Source organism: Peromyscus eremicus, chromosome 16_21 (assembly GCF_949786415.1).
Source record: "Peromyscus eremicus chromosome 16_21, PerEre_H2_v1, whole genome shotgun sequence".
NCBI lineage: Eukaryota > Metazoa > Chordata > Mammalia > Rodentia > Cricetidae > Peromyscus > Peromyscus eremicus.
The window spans coordinates 66,761,668-66,776,687 of NC_081432.1; the positions used below are offsets into that span (position 1 = coordinate 66,761,668).

General features: G+C 38.3%; 1 protein-coding gene across 3 annotated transcripts in view; it reads left to right on the forward strand.

The window, feature by feature from the left end:
• Nucleotides 1-15,020, forward strand: part of Kcnh8 (potassium voltage-gated channel subfamily H member 8) — a 138,976-nt gene that overhangs the window by 61,749 nt on the left and 62,207 nt on the right. For all 3 annotated transcript variants that reach the window (XM_059281638.1, XM_059281640.1, XM_059281639.1), the window contains exons 5-6: nucleotides 7,790-7,989; nucleotides 9,261-9,510. In XM_059281638.1, the coding sequence (XP_059137621.1) occupies nucleotides 7,790-7,989; nucleotides 9,261-9,510 (450 nt within the window). The remainder of the gene's footprint in view (nucleotides 1-7,789; nucleotides 7,990-9,260; nucleotides 9,511-15,020) is intronic.

Here is a 15,020-nt window from a genome sequence, read left to right on the forward strand (position 1 = left end):
TGCTCTTCTTGTAAAGGACCTGTGTTTGATTTCCACCAAGCACATGGTGGTTCACAACTAAGGGATCCAATGACATCTTCTGACCTCTGTGGGCACCAGGCATGCATATGGTGCCACAGACATGCACAAGAGCAAAACATTCATGCATATAAAATAAACATAAATAAATCAAAAAATTCCCATGTTGATATCCACATATATATTCTATAAGTATCTATAATTATAGAATGTAAATATAAGCGACATATAGGAAAATATTCTGAAGTACACAGTAAAGAAATTAAGCAAAATTATTTAAAATTTCATACATAGAAAAACCTACAAGAACCTTGAAAACATTCAGTATATAAGTAATTCAAAAGGTTCAAATAGTTTGTAAGTTCATTGTAAAGGCACCAAAATTACACAGAGAAACTCTGTCTTGAAAAACCAAAAAAAAAAAAAAAAAAATCAATTGTATGCATATCTACTAGTAACATTTAATCACAATATAGATTAAAAACAATACAGAAACTTCAACTATGGAGGAAGTTTTTTAACTAGAATTCTGCAGTAGTACACAGAAAACTACAAAGCAGTAGTGAGAAATTTTACAAATGGTTTGAGATTGTTGGAGGGTATACAAAGTGATGAGTTTAGTGTTGTAATGATACCAGTTTTACCCATTTCCCTTAAAATTCCCATGTGATCTCTATAACAAAAGTCTAAGCAGCCATGTATCTATGTGCACGTATGTCTGTAAACTGATAGGTGTTTTTTAAAAGCAATGGGAATCAGAGCTGAAAGGAGCCAAAACAAAACAAAACATGAATGGACACAAAATCAGAAGATCTGCATTCCAAGTAACAATGCATATTGGGAAGTTACAGTCATTAAAAAAATATGATACGGAGTGAAAAGCTCACCAGTGACCTGATGATATTGAAGGGAGTTGAGAATAAGGCCCACATCTATATGATCACTTCAGATATGACATGACTGACTCTTCAATCTTCATCAAGGAAGATTGATGGCCAATGAGTGTTATTAGAAACCAGACAAAGGTGCTTGCTGCCAAGGCTAAAAACTTGATTCAATCCTTGAAACCCACATGGTGGATGGAGAAAACTGACTCCCACAAAATGTTCTCTGACATTCACTCATGCACTATGGTACATTCACACTCATATCCACACCCAAATATACATACAAAAACTTACATACACACACACACACACACACACACACACACACACACACACACACACATAGATTGATAGATAGATAGATAGATAGATAGGCAAACAGACAGACAGATAAATGAAGTAATAAAAATGTTTTTTAAAGTAAGTGTTGCTGTGTCCAATGTTATAGCTACTTGTTAAAGGTAACTTGGACCCCTACTAAACAACATGAAAATTAATTACAAATGGGATTGTGAGATAAACTTGAAAGAATAATAAGACAGCATGAGAGTGTATTCTCATGAACTCGAATTTTCCAAGTGTTTCTAAAATATGACATAGATACCTCATTGTCTTTACAAAGAATTGTAAATTGAACTGCAGCATCTCTTCTTATCAGAATATATCACTAAGAGCTTGAAGAGTAAACTACAAGAGTTTAGGTATTTGCACATACTTACCATGCAAAAGGCTGCTTTCTGATATATCTTCTTAAAAGTATACTAATCCATATGGGAAAATTAAAACACATTTGAAAAACTGTTTCAAGGAAAGATTTTTAACATTTGTGTTAACAACAGGCTTGTAAAAACACTGCCCAGTGTCATTCATGGAGATATAAACCAGAAGCAGACACATGTTACACTCACAAGAACTGCATGCTTGAAAATTCTGGAGCCCTCTGTGCTTTGAGAGAGAATCCATGCTTCGGCCCTGCTGTGCTGTTAGTAGGCATTTCTATGCAGTCAGCAATCATGTTATCAACATCCATCAAATATGAATACACCTGTACTCTGTGACCCAATGATGCCCCTTCCATGTATATAGCCAGTAGAATTGTGTGTGTGTGTGTGTGTGTGTGTGTGTGTGTGTGTGCATGTATGCCTAAGCATGCATTGTGTGCATGTGTGTGGATGTATATTCTTTGCATCTTGATTTCTTAGGTTTCAATACATTGTCATCAATTCCACTACTTTGGATCAATGAGTCAAAACATCATGGTGCCAAGATCCTGTGGAGGAGGAGGAGAAGGAGAGAATGGAGGGAGGGAATCATGGAGGAAGTGGGGAATGAAAGAAGAGAAGATGAGGGAGGAGGAAGAGAAATTACCTATAGAAGAGTAATTTTCAGAATATCCAGCAGGAAATGCCATTAACAGAATAAATGAGTAACTTATGAGACAGTTAAAACACTAAGAACTATATCAGAATGTAGATGAACTGTTCTGCAAAGGTATGGATGAATCACAAACTCAATGCTGAGCAGAGAAACTAGATTATATCCTGTATGATTTTGGGTAGAGAAAATTCAAAATTTGATCAGTTTATTGGTTGCAATTTGTTTTGTGAGTGTAGCTACCTTTGGTGAGAAGCGTGGTTGATGGCTTTGAAAGATATGAGCCTTACAGAATGTGTTACTGCTCTGAAAGCCATTCCATCAAATAGGAAATCTCATTGAGTTTTGCATTCAGCATTGTGTATCTTTCTCTGTGTGTTTGTGTGTGTGCATGTGTGTGTGCACATGCGTGCGTGTGTGTGTGTGTGTGTGTGTGTGTGTGTGTGTGTGTGTGTTACTTTAGTTTTACCTTGTAAACTTAGGGCAGGCAAGCTAAAAATAATGTAGCTATCAAGTGAGGATGAGAACTTGGGAACAGAGCCAAATTCTTATTTTTCATATGTTTTTAGTTTATATTAACAGAGATAATCCAAATGATTGAAGAAAGTCATTTTGTCTAACATGTGGATGATAACCGCAAGGACCTAAGATTTCAAAAGGCTGACCATTTTCAAGGGAAGTGGGCATGAATTTTCTGAACCAGTTATCATAAAATTCTTAGCTTCTTATTTACAGTTATAAAACTATAGATGACACTACAGAGTTGCAACTGATTCATTTAGTTCAATAAAAGTTTATGCTACGTGGTAATGATGCCAAGCGAGCTAGATGGTTGGAAACAGAAATGTCTGTGGACAAATGCTGCCCTTCAAGGTCACAGCTTATTGACAGATACGGGTGTTCAATCAGATCAGAGACCTGTTACCTGGCTTCTTTAGCATATTTCCTATTGTAATACACATTTAGAAAAACTGGTAGTACACAAAAATTGAGAACTATGCATAATGCATGACCAAAATGTAGTTTTTATGTATCTTTTTTTCTGAAATAAATAAAGCTCCTTATATTATTGTTGACATTAAACAGATGATTTTTTCATATCTTTGAAAATCTTTCTTTAAAACTTAGTACTAACTGACTGGAGTTAACTGATAAGTTTGCTTGAGTTGATGGGCCAATCAGTTCAGCCTTGATGGCAGGATAAAGCTTCCTGTGAAGATGGCTCACAATTGAGACATGTCTAGTTCCAGTGGAGCATTATTTTCACACTTCTTTTTGATCTGGCAACTCAACACTCCCTGTCATGATTTTATTGAACTTAAATGTAATCTTAATTCCTTAAGATCATGCCATTCTTAAGATGTCTTTGAAACATTTCAATTCAACTTTCAAGAAATCATTCTCATTTTGTTTCCTCTGTTTTCTGGCATCCACAACTCAATATTAACCCAGGACAGTTAGTTGAGAATGGAAAATTCCAGGTCAATGAGAAGGAGGGAGAAAAGACAGGAAACAACAAGGTCATCTGAAAGTTGAGCTCTGGACTCCTTTCCTTTAAAGAGAAAGGAGCCCCTGTACAGACTATGCAATCACAGCAAAATAGCTATTAAAAGCATCAGCAATAATATTGTGCATGGGAAAGCATTGGTGCCCAAGTTCAAGGAAGGAACGAGAATAGTGGAAGAGAAAGGAGAAGAAAGAAAAGGCAAAAGTCAGTGCCAGACTGTAGTGTTTTTTGTTTCCTCTGGGACCTATTTACCTTTTCCTGAAACCATGGTTGGGAAGGTTCTTTCAAAGACCTGATACTAAGATACAATTTTACAAAATGCATTTCATGCAAAACTCCCACACAAAGAAAAAGAGCCTCCAACATACTCAGCAGGTGTAGCACTCAAGAATTATATATATCAAGTTTTCTGAGAGAGGGGAAAGTGATTGATAATTTCCAAACTGACCTGGATACAGAAGTTTTTGAGTCAAACTTTCACAGCAGATGGAAAGATTTTTGCCTGACACTTACACACACACTTTCTGCCAAGACAGAATGACAGAGTGAGCATCAGTGGCCCAAAAGGCCATAATAACGTAGGGAGAAAAAAAAACTATGAAAGCTGGAGTTTTATATTTTGAATTCTTAATTTAGAAGTGTTCCTATGCAAAAATAAGACTTTGAAATTGTGGTGACTCAGACAGATGATATCCTTCCAACAACATTTATGAATGCTACAATTAATCTAGTAATTTATTTCATTGATAGTGTACAATTAGGATGTTAAATGGTCTAAACGTATTACTTCTCTGAGTTAAGCACTTTACACATTATAATTAAGCAAAGCAAAGTTAAAATCATACAGATAATTAAGAAGAGCAGTGTTAAAATAAATGAAATAGGCTTATTCTCTGCACTTGATTTATTCTCTGGAAGAAGACTACTACACACAGTTAAAGATAGCAGAGCGTCCAAGCCTTGCCCATAAGCTCATTAGCAGAGCCTGGATCTGTGTCTAATTTCTTTGACTTGGAGCATAATCAGTTCTTTTCTTCAGTGAATTTTTTTTGTAAGTAAATATCTTTTCTTCCAAGTAAAATATTTAAGCTGCTGAACTGTTGTGCTTAGAATCCACAAAGCCACACACCAGAAAGTTGTTAAGGACTATTCGTTTTCCTTTAGATGTTTTTGGACATTTGGGAAACATTCTGCTTTTGTATTCTTATATGTGCCTGCATGCAATAGACACTAGTTAAATACTTCTTGAATTCTTTCATCAAGAAATGATTTCTACCAAGAGTGATGTAACTCTTGAAGAGTTCCCAGCAAAATCTTAAATCCTTTTCCCAAATCTTACTCCTTGAGTGCACTGACATTTTTAATATTTTGCACTTTCAAGGAAAAGGCTAACATGAACAACTCCTGCTTCATACATGTATTAGATACTTCTACACAGACTGGGGTACTCCACTGTTTATAGCTCAGAATAGCCCTATACTTAAGATAATAGCCTGTCTACTTAATGTATAAGGGAAATGGAGCCACATCAGAATTTTTTTAATGGAGACATTTTTATTTTTTTAATGTTTACTTATTAGTGTGTCTGCATATGTGTGTATGCTTATATTGCAGCATGTGTGTGAAGATCAGGAGATAATTTTGTGCAATTGGTTCTCTCCTTACAGTTTATGAGGGTTTCTGTATCAAACATGGGATGAAAGGCTTCCATGGCAAGCAATAGCCATCTCAAGAATAGCCCTACTCTAATTTTTTATCATTTTAAAAAGAGATTTAACTTGGTACATTCACACAATTAGGAAAAGGAAAGGTGGAATTCAGATCTAGATTTGTCTATTCTCTCAGCTGTATTACATTGCCTTCTGGATAGAAGTTCCAAATTTAACTCTATTCAAGTAACTTTTGCAAAATGCTAAGATTTTGTCATTAAAATGTGACTTTATAGGCATGGTAGCCATTATTCTATAAAAAATATGATATATAACTTGCTGCAGAATTTTAGTCCAAATGTTAGATTAGAATGGAATTTATACATCAGCATTTGGCAATTTCTGGTGACTATGAGGGAATAATGAACTGGGGCTGTCCTAAAATATTCAGGAGGATAGGTTTATTCATGTCTTTACATGTTTACAGAGCACACAGTTTGGTGCCAGGAAACTTCGACTGCCGTTCCTTTCATACTGACCATAATGTACCAGGACGATTTGATAGGCCCTCACAGGTGTGCTATTATTTTTGTAGTCCCCTTTTAAGGCAAAAATGACTGAAACAGAAAATTTTACAGAACCTGTGCTTCTTACCTCATCTGTGTTCTATTCCAGGGTAGGGACCAGGGATCAAATCTAATGTCACTGTGAACTGATCTGCCTGTGAGTATAAGAACTCAGGCTCTCTTCTGTCTTCTCTTTTTGTAGCCCTAGGTAAAGCTGAGCCTTCTTGAGTCATCTACTGGTATCTACACAGACCATTCTCATTCCATTCTGCCTATCACTATGAGATGCAAAATCCTACAGTGTCTTTTCTGCCTTGTTGCCAGCTGCTTCCAAAAACAGAAAAACTCCTGGAAGGCAAACTCAGTCCTCTAACTGTGATTCTCTCTACAAGAAACAACCCTCTCCATCCCTTCCCATTCACCCCATAGTTCTGGTGAACAAACACGTGTATCTTGCCAAACTCTAGTAGTAGTTTTAGACATGGATTGGCTTATCTGCCAGAATCCCCTGGGAAAAGAGTCTCAGAGAGGAATTGTCTAGATCTGGTTGGATTGTGAACACATGTTAGGAGGATTTGTTAGTCAATGTGGGAAGACCCAGCCCACTGTGAATAGTACCACTCCCTAGGCAAGAGGAACTGAACTCCCTATGAGTGCTGAAATCAAGCATACAAGCAATCATGTATGCATTCGTTACTCTCTGCTGTTGACTGTGAATGTGATGTAACAAGCTCTTTGAAGTTCCTGCCTTGATCTCCCCACAATGATGGACTGTAGTTTGTAACTGTAAGCTGAGGTGAATTCCTTTCTCCCATTCATTGCTGTTGGACAGGGTATTTTACCGTAGCAGGAGAAATGAAAGCAAAACAAGTGCCAGCTGAGTGACCAGCCTCACTGAAACAAGGATCCCTGTGTACATAGGTGGGCTGGTTACCAGGACAGTGACCGCATCCTACATCAAGCGTCTGTCCTTGAGTACACTATTTTGTATCTTTCATAGTCTCAGATTTTGAGCTTTCTCCCTTAAGACTAAAGTACTTGCAAAGCTGAAGTGAGGATGAGAATTGAACTCATAATCACCTCAGTTCCCACTTATCAGGGAATCCTTACATTTGTAACAACTGTCTTAATATTAATAGTAATGTAAATACACCAGTTTTAATAGTCTGTTACTATTTTTATTTACTTACTTATTTTTGTGGTTCATAGATTCAAACCCTGGCCATACATGAGTTAAGTGAGTGCTATGCCACCGAACTATGTCCCGAGACTTTAAAGTGATGATTTTGGCCTGTGAGACTAAAATTCCAAAAATTGCTACCCAGTTCTTATAGTACACTTGTCTTTTAAGCAGATCTGTTTGTGAAACACAATAATTAACTGTAAGTTTGTAGCTTATCCTTTGAAAGTATTGATAGAATTGTATCATAGCTATTAGACTATGTGTAAATACTGAAATAATACTTACGCTGATAGAATTCAAAGTAAAAGTTTTCAGATCCACATGACAGCTAAGAGACTGCATGTGTGTCAAAGGGTCTACTTCATTTATTATTATTATTATTATTTTTAAAGCTATTTTTACTTGGATCAAGCCATGGGAAGGGAAAATGACTGCTTGGGGATTGAGTGATCTTACGACAGAGTGGCTGTGCCCATATCTTCCTAGCAAAGCAATCATATCAGTATGGCCACATAAGCATGCTTTACTCTAACCCATTTGTAAACTAGACTTATATGTACAAGGGGCTTTTGTCTTACTATCCTGTGTTCTATTGTGCTCTCTAGCTCTGATGCATGCCTTGGTGTTTGGAAATGTGACTGCCATCATACAGAGAATGTACTCCAGGTGGAGTCTGTATCACACTAGAACCAAGGACCTAAAGGATTTCATCCGTGTGCATCACCTGCCTCAGCAGCTCAAGCAGAGGATGCTTGAGTACTTTCAGACAACCTGGTCAGTCAACAATGGAATAGATTCAAATGAGGTAATGTGCCTTTCTTATTTTGACATTTTCAGGCAGAAATCACACATTGTCAAGTAAAGGGAAGGTGTTCTAATGTAGGCATAAGAGAGGGACACATTTACCAGCCTTTTTATCTCTTTGTCTTTGCCACCATGGACCTACATCCTACCATCCTTTATGCATTAGGACTGAAGTTTTTACAATGCCACTCTGTGATGACAGTTTCATAACATATTACTAGTTTATTCAATCAAATGGATTTATTTTCTTTCTCATTGTGTTTTTTGAAAGTATTCATCCTTAAGACAGTTTAGTATCATAATGCTGGGTGATTACTCAATGTAAACTTGCTACCATGATCCATAAAGTTAAAAAAAGAAACAAGTTATAGGCAAATATGGTTATCTGTAGAATTCAAGAAACAGCCCCAAACAACAACTAGTCCACCAACACATCAACCAACCCAATAACCAAGTAAATAACTATTCTTTTAGTTAATTTATAAAATAATCCAGCTTTATACGTGCTATATTTTTATTTACTGCTTTCCCAACCCCTCAAGGAAGAGGGATGGAAGTCTCTTCCTGATGGTTCCTTTTTGGGCCCCACTAAACCCTCTGCTTCCATGCTACATGTAGTCCATGATCCTCTCTTTCCCCCTCCTAGCCCTCCCTTAAGATCCCCTCTTCCTCTATGATGGTCCCCTTTCTACTTTCATAGCTACTCCCATACACACACATACACATACAATGGAACTTTAGTCAGCCATGAAAAAAAATTATGTCATTTTCAGGGCACAAATAGATAGATCTAGAGATTAATATGTTTAATGAAGTAAGCTAAACGCTGAAAGGCAAATACATTTTCTCTCATATTTGAAACTTAGTAACAAGTATTTTAAGATTTGATCTCTGTATATGATGATGACACATTGAGAAAGGACAGTGGGTCCAAGCCCCTGTATCTATCTGCAGTAGGACTCTTGACAGAAGTGTCACAAGCCTTCCTACTAAGATACTTTAGAATTTTAAAAAATTTCTCCAGGTTTATTATCAATAATAACAATTATTATTATTATTATTATTATCAAGTTTATTATTTATTATTCGATGATACATAATTAAGGTCATTGTCACTATATAGCCCTGGAGATTGTACAGAGGAATCTCAAAGAATACATCAACCTCCTCTTAGATAGTGCAGTTGACCCAAGTACGAAGAGCGCCATTGGTGTCTTGCAAAGTCATTGACTAGCCCCAACTTACTTCTTTCTCCCTTCCTCTCCCCAACAGCTTTTGAAAGACTTTCCAGATGAGCTGCGCTCTGACATCACAATGCATCTAAACAAGGAGATCTTACAGCTGTCCCTGTTTGAATGTGCCAGCCGGGGCTGCCTTAGATCTCTGTCTCTACACATCAAAACATCATTCTGTGCTCCAGGAGAGTATCTGCTGCGCCAGGGAGATGCTCTCCAGGCCATCTACTTTGTGTGCTCAGGCTCCATGGAGGTTCTTAAAGACAGCATGGTATTGGCTATTCTAGGTAGGTTTGGGCTGAAAACTCTGAAATTTTACTCTGGAGTATGAGGAATACAAACTAGGGAAGAGGCGATACTAATAGGAGTTGGCAAATTACAGACACATGTATGGACCCCTTATTGTGTTCAATTGACTTAAGTATATATATAACACTTAACATATAACACCATATCATAATTTTTATATTAACCAAGTTCAGGCAGTATAAATTTCATCTTCATTTTACAAGTGAGTAAATGTCCCCTTAGTTAACTGTACCCAGATTCCATGTATAGTAAAGTTTTTCTGATTTCTAACCACAATGCATACAGCCTCCTATGGAATAGCAGCTCATTTTGTGTGGAGAATTTCTGTATTTTGTGGAGAGCCAGTCCCAAGAACATTAGAATTTTTTTCTGTGCCAGAAATAGCGCAAAAAATGATTTAACTTTGAGAACAAATTTCATCACTGCCATTAACCTAATACTGCTAGGGTGACACAAGCTCCTATTAGTTCCTCAAAGAAAACTCATAACTGGGAAAACTCTGTGCCATGATGTTGACTTCAAATACTAGACATAATTGTTTTTCATTGAAATATAAAAGGCAGCTGGCAGAAAATGCTATGTGAGCTAATCTGGAAAAAAAAATCATCTCTCAACTTTATGAGTTTCTTTTTGAATTCACTCTCATTTGTTTATTCAGCCAACCCTTACTGAGGATGGCAGTGAACTGGACAGTGGTCTGAGCACTAAGAATGTGGATTACAGAAATTGCTAGAAGTTTTATCCTTATTGGGTTTAAATTCAAGAGAAGGACAAGATGGAAAATTTGCCCAGGGATGTGGGGAGGTTGAGCATCAGATGAATCCCAGGTACCTTTTAAACTGTGATGTAATACAACAATGTCTAAAATCATGTCAGTAAATGGTTAACACTGCACTTTTTGTTCTAATTTTCTAAGAAACTGATTTGTGAACAATGTCTTACAAAGTACTTTGGCACAGGAGACATTTAAACCTTCACAGAATGTAGACACAGACATAGAAGCATGTTCTGATTCTGTATGGTAGGCCACTGCTCCTTCTTTATCTAAAGAATACATATCATTTTATGTCAGCTCTGTCAGTCTGCTACTGAGGTGGTGAGCTTCCAGACAGATTATATTTTAGAAGAGAGAAGTGATAATTCTTGAGTCCCAAATATAAACCAGTGCCTTAGGTCCATTATCAAGTCCTGAAATCTTGTCAGATCTGAAGGTGTTTTCCAAATTCATCTCCTGAAAGCCAGTCCTTGGCAAGATAGAATTAGGATGTGGGAACCTAGAACATGATTAGTTCCTTCCAAAGTGGAAGCCTCAGAGAAGCACTTGGCTTTTTCTGCCACGATATCACAATAAGTCAGTACGTAAGAAAGAGAAAGTTGGCCTTTATTATACACTGAACCTGCGAAAGCCTTCACCTTGGACTTTTCAGCTCCAGAACCATCAGAAATAAATCATACCTTAGCAGCATTGTGCTATAGCATAGCTAATAGACTATGACATTGTGACTGCATCAACTAAAAGGGACTAGCTGGTGACTGAGTCCTGTTAGAACCTTGTGACTGCAGCTTTCACTGCTTCCTGTGAACTTCAGTTTCACTAACAGCGGAAAGGTGGGGCTTGCCCTTCAAGATTTGGCTCAGTTTTTATTAGCCTTCTGTGATGTTCTCCTCTATGTAAATGCAGAAGATGATAAAACAGTTCCTCCATCTTCTTTTTATTATCTCTTTTTTGTTAAAATTTTTTTTTTCATTTTGCATACCAACCCCAGTTCCCCCTCCTTTCCCATCTCTGGATCCCACCTCCCCCCAATCCTACCCCTATTCACTCCTCAAAGAGGGTACGGACTCCCTTGGGTAGTCAACAAAGTCTGTCATACCAAGTTGAGGCAGGACGTAGCCCCTGCTCCCTGTATCAAGACTGAGCAAGGCATTCCACCATAGGGAATGGGCTCCAAAAAGCCAGCTTATGCACCTGGGATAAGTCCAGTCCCACTGCCAGGGGCCCTACAAACAGATCAAGCCACACAACTGTCACCCACATTCACAGCTGGGGAACCTGCGTGGGACTCTCCCTCTCCTTGACTTGCAAAGTTGAAGAACAGTCCTTCTACCATTTTGTAATTCTGGCTTAGAATTGACAATGATTTCTAATTTGCTTCCAAAACATTGTTTAAATCATATTTCCCCATGGGTTTCCCTAGTGCCACTGAAATTTTTATAGCCTGCTGATTTTCCTATTGACACAGCCTACTTTTGAGAGCATCTGGCCATTTTTTCAGATATGACATACATGCAAGCAGATATAGCACACCATTTAAAAATAGGCTTTTCTTTCAATTCTTGTCCATTTTTAAATTTGGTGACTAGCAACAGTTTTAGGAATGAAAAATGAAGGTATCATCCATGACATTAGAGCAAAAAGGTGCAAATTTAATGGCTTTTATGTCACTGCTATAGCTTATAAAACATGATCCAACAGTAATAATTCTTATAACTAAAAATTACTTGTTGCTGAAAGATTTACTCCATTGCTCTTTTGCTCCATGCTCCAAATTTCTCCATAAATTGTGATTTTATGATGGTATTTCACTGCTCTGCCCCCACCACGTATATACCAAAGCTGGTGTAGGTTCAGCTTGTCCCAGGATCATTCTAAACTCTGATATGACACCACAGACAAGTGAAGATCTAAGGTTAACATGTCAATGGAATGTTGTAACTTTCTTCATCTTAATATTATTTCATGCAGCTCATTCAACCTACACTGCATTATCCCACAGCACATACAGCTTCATCTTTAGTCTCTAGTTACTTAACAAGAGTTCATTCTACCACTGAAATGAATTAGCAGTCTTGTGAGAAGTGTTTATATAAGAGCTAAAGCAACACCATCTTCCAATTGGCACACGAAAGCATTTCCAGATCTGATGCCTGGAGAGACTTGTCCCAGGAATTTCTCATGAAGGCAGACAATAGCAATGAGCAGTGTCTTGGCAGATGATATTTATCTTCCTCTATGTAATTAATATCCCTTTTTGTTACTCTTGTTGATCCTCAAAGACCAGCTCTGAAAAGATGGAGACTACTCATAACCCACAGCGGGCAGAGAAATAACTTTTCTTTCGGAAATAAGGATACTAAGACCTGGAGTAGTTAAGACAATAGTTTAGGAATCTCAAAATAAAAGCAGGGAGGAATACACAGAGCAGTTACTGAGGCAAGGAAGCCTAGCCAGAGCTCAGTGTGAGACTCAACCCATTGTCTATGCTCCATGAACATTCACCAAGTCAAAAACAAAACTGGAATTCTTTTCAAAGTGCCAAATTTAGCTAAGTGTTTGCAGTATTCTTCTGCTTATAGTCATACCACAGCAACCATAAATATGAAAGTATAGTAGCCTTAACATTCCTCCAAATGTCCCTGGCATAATAGAATCTTCTACATGACACTGTCCTGATAATCATTTTCAAATAGACAAATATAAAGTCACTGTACTGATTACTCCGTCTGTGATTGTATTTTATGTCCATATTCAACTTTACGTTGTTAAGCAACTATGTAGATTTTTAAAAAAACATACAGAAAACATAATTTCAAATTTAGCAATATTAGTGACAACAGTAAGTCAGGCTTGAATTTTTCCAGACGTGACCAGAAACTAAAAATATAGACTATAATATGTTTTGTTTTCTTCTGCCAAAGTAGACTTAATTTCAAAGTTTAAATCTAATATTAATTTGAAGTTAATATTTGATAGAATTTGATAATTTACCTTCAATTTTTTATTTCATACACATTCTGAATATATCAAGCATATGTGATTAATTTCATGTTTCCCTTTGCTAATAAATAGAATGGGCTTTTATGAGTTTCTTGTCAGAAATTTTGTTTCAAAAATGCTGAATACAATAAAATATAAACATTTAGAAATTAGATGGAAGAGCTGTGGCCACCATTGCTACCACCAGAACCCAAGCCGGAGCCAGAGCACTGCCAGGTGAGGAACATGACTTGGAATTTTGTCTGTTACAAATAATGTGGCGGCAGCTGCCAGTGCCCACAGGGCCTCAGAGCCGCTCTGAGGAACCTGAAAGATCCACGGAGGCTTCAGTGAACAACTAAAAGAAGGCAGGTATTATGGGAAGATGCTTTTAAAAAGTGATTTCATGGAATTGGGGGGCGGGGGGAGATGGCATAATGGAGCAGCAATCACAGCAGAGAGAAGCCAAACTAGAGACATGGAGTCGGAGGCAGGTATGGGCATGTGGCAGAGGTGGAATAAGACCACGTCGCTGAGTAATATTGGTCCTTGGGCCACCCGGAGGCACAGGCTACCACTGGGCTTGCCTTGGCCTTTCGTCACACATCATGCCAGTGCTGCTGCTCCATCTGCAGACCTGACCCACAGCATGGAGCCTCTCTGCTGCAACTGTCGCCCCTAGCGCGGCTCTCCTTGCTGCGGGGAGGAGAGCTTGAGGCCACTGTCCAAGGACTACAAGCAAGATGGCTACGCCTGGGGTGGCCGGCACCAAGGGCAGGGTGGAATACAATGTTCTGGGACTCGAGCAGATCCTGCCAGCAGACTCACTGCCCAGCCACAAGATCGCCCTGACTCTGAGCAGCAAGACACCAGAGATGAAGAATAGTTCATTTTCTGGATTAAGTTTACTCAAAAGACTTCCGTGGTCCACGCTGCCGCCAGAGTCCAAATTGATGTCTGTGATCCCTGATGCTGCTGGGGACCAGGTAGAAACCATGTGGAAGTTCGTGATCTGTGCTGCCGCTGCCTGCTATGGGCAGCTTCTTTTGCAGCAGTATCAATGACTGCAGACTCATAACTGAAAATGAGAGACACTGAAGCCTTCTGTGACAACCCCCCGCCCCCCCCCCCCAAAAAAAAGAAACAGTCCAGACAGGAAGCTATTGAAGACAGTCCTTAAAAACTGTTATAAAGATGCTGATGTGTAGCTCATCACAGTTGATGGCTTCTGGCAGGAGGTAGGGGCAGGGGTGGGGAGGTTGTACTCAATTTTCTTTAAGAAGCTGACCACTGGGAGTTTGACCACGCTCCAAAGAGTATGTGGGCAACACAAATTGGACTTGGTGGGTTTTTTGGTTCTGGGTTTTTTGGAGGGAGAAGGCACAAGGGTGGGAGGGTAGATCTGGGGGGAACGGGAATCAAGTGTGATTGAGGTGCACTGTACGAAATTCCCAAATAATTAATTAAAACATTATATTGAGGAAAATTATAAATTAAAGAAAATAATGGAATATGGGTATGGGGCAATTTACTTGATAACATTCCCTTTTTAAAAAGAGATTAATTTATTTATGTATCTTATGTATATGAGTGCTCTGTCTGCATAGCATTCGGATCCCATTATAGTTGGTTGTGAGCCACCATGTGGTTGCTGCATGTGGTTGCTGGGAATTGAACTCAGGACCTCTGGAAGAGCAGCCAATGATCATAACTGCTGAGCCATATCTCCAG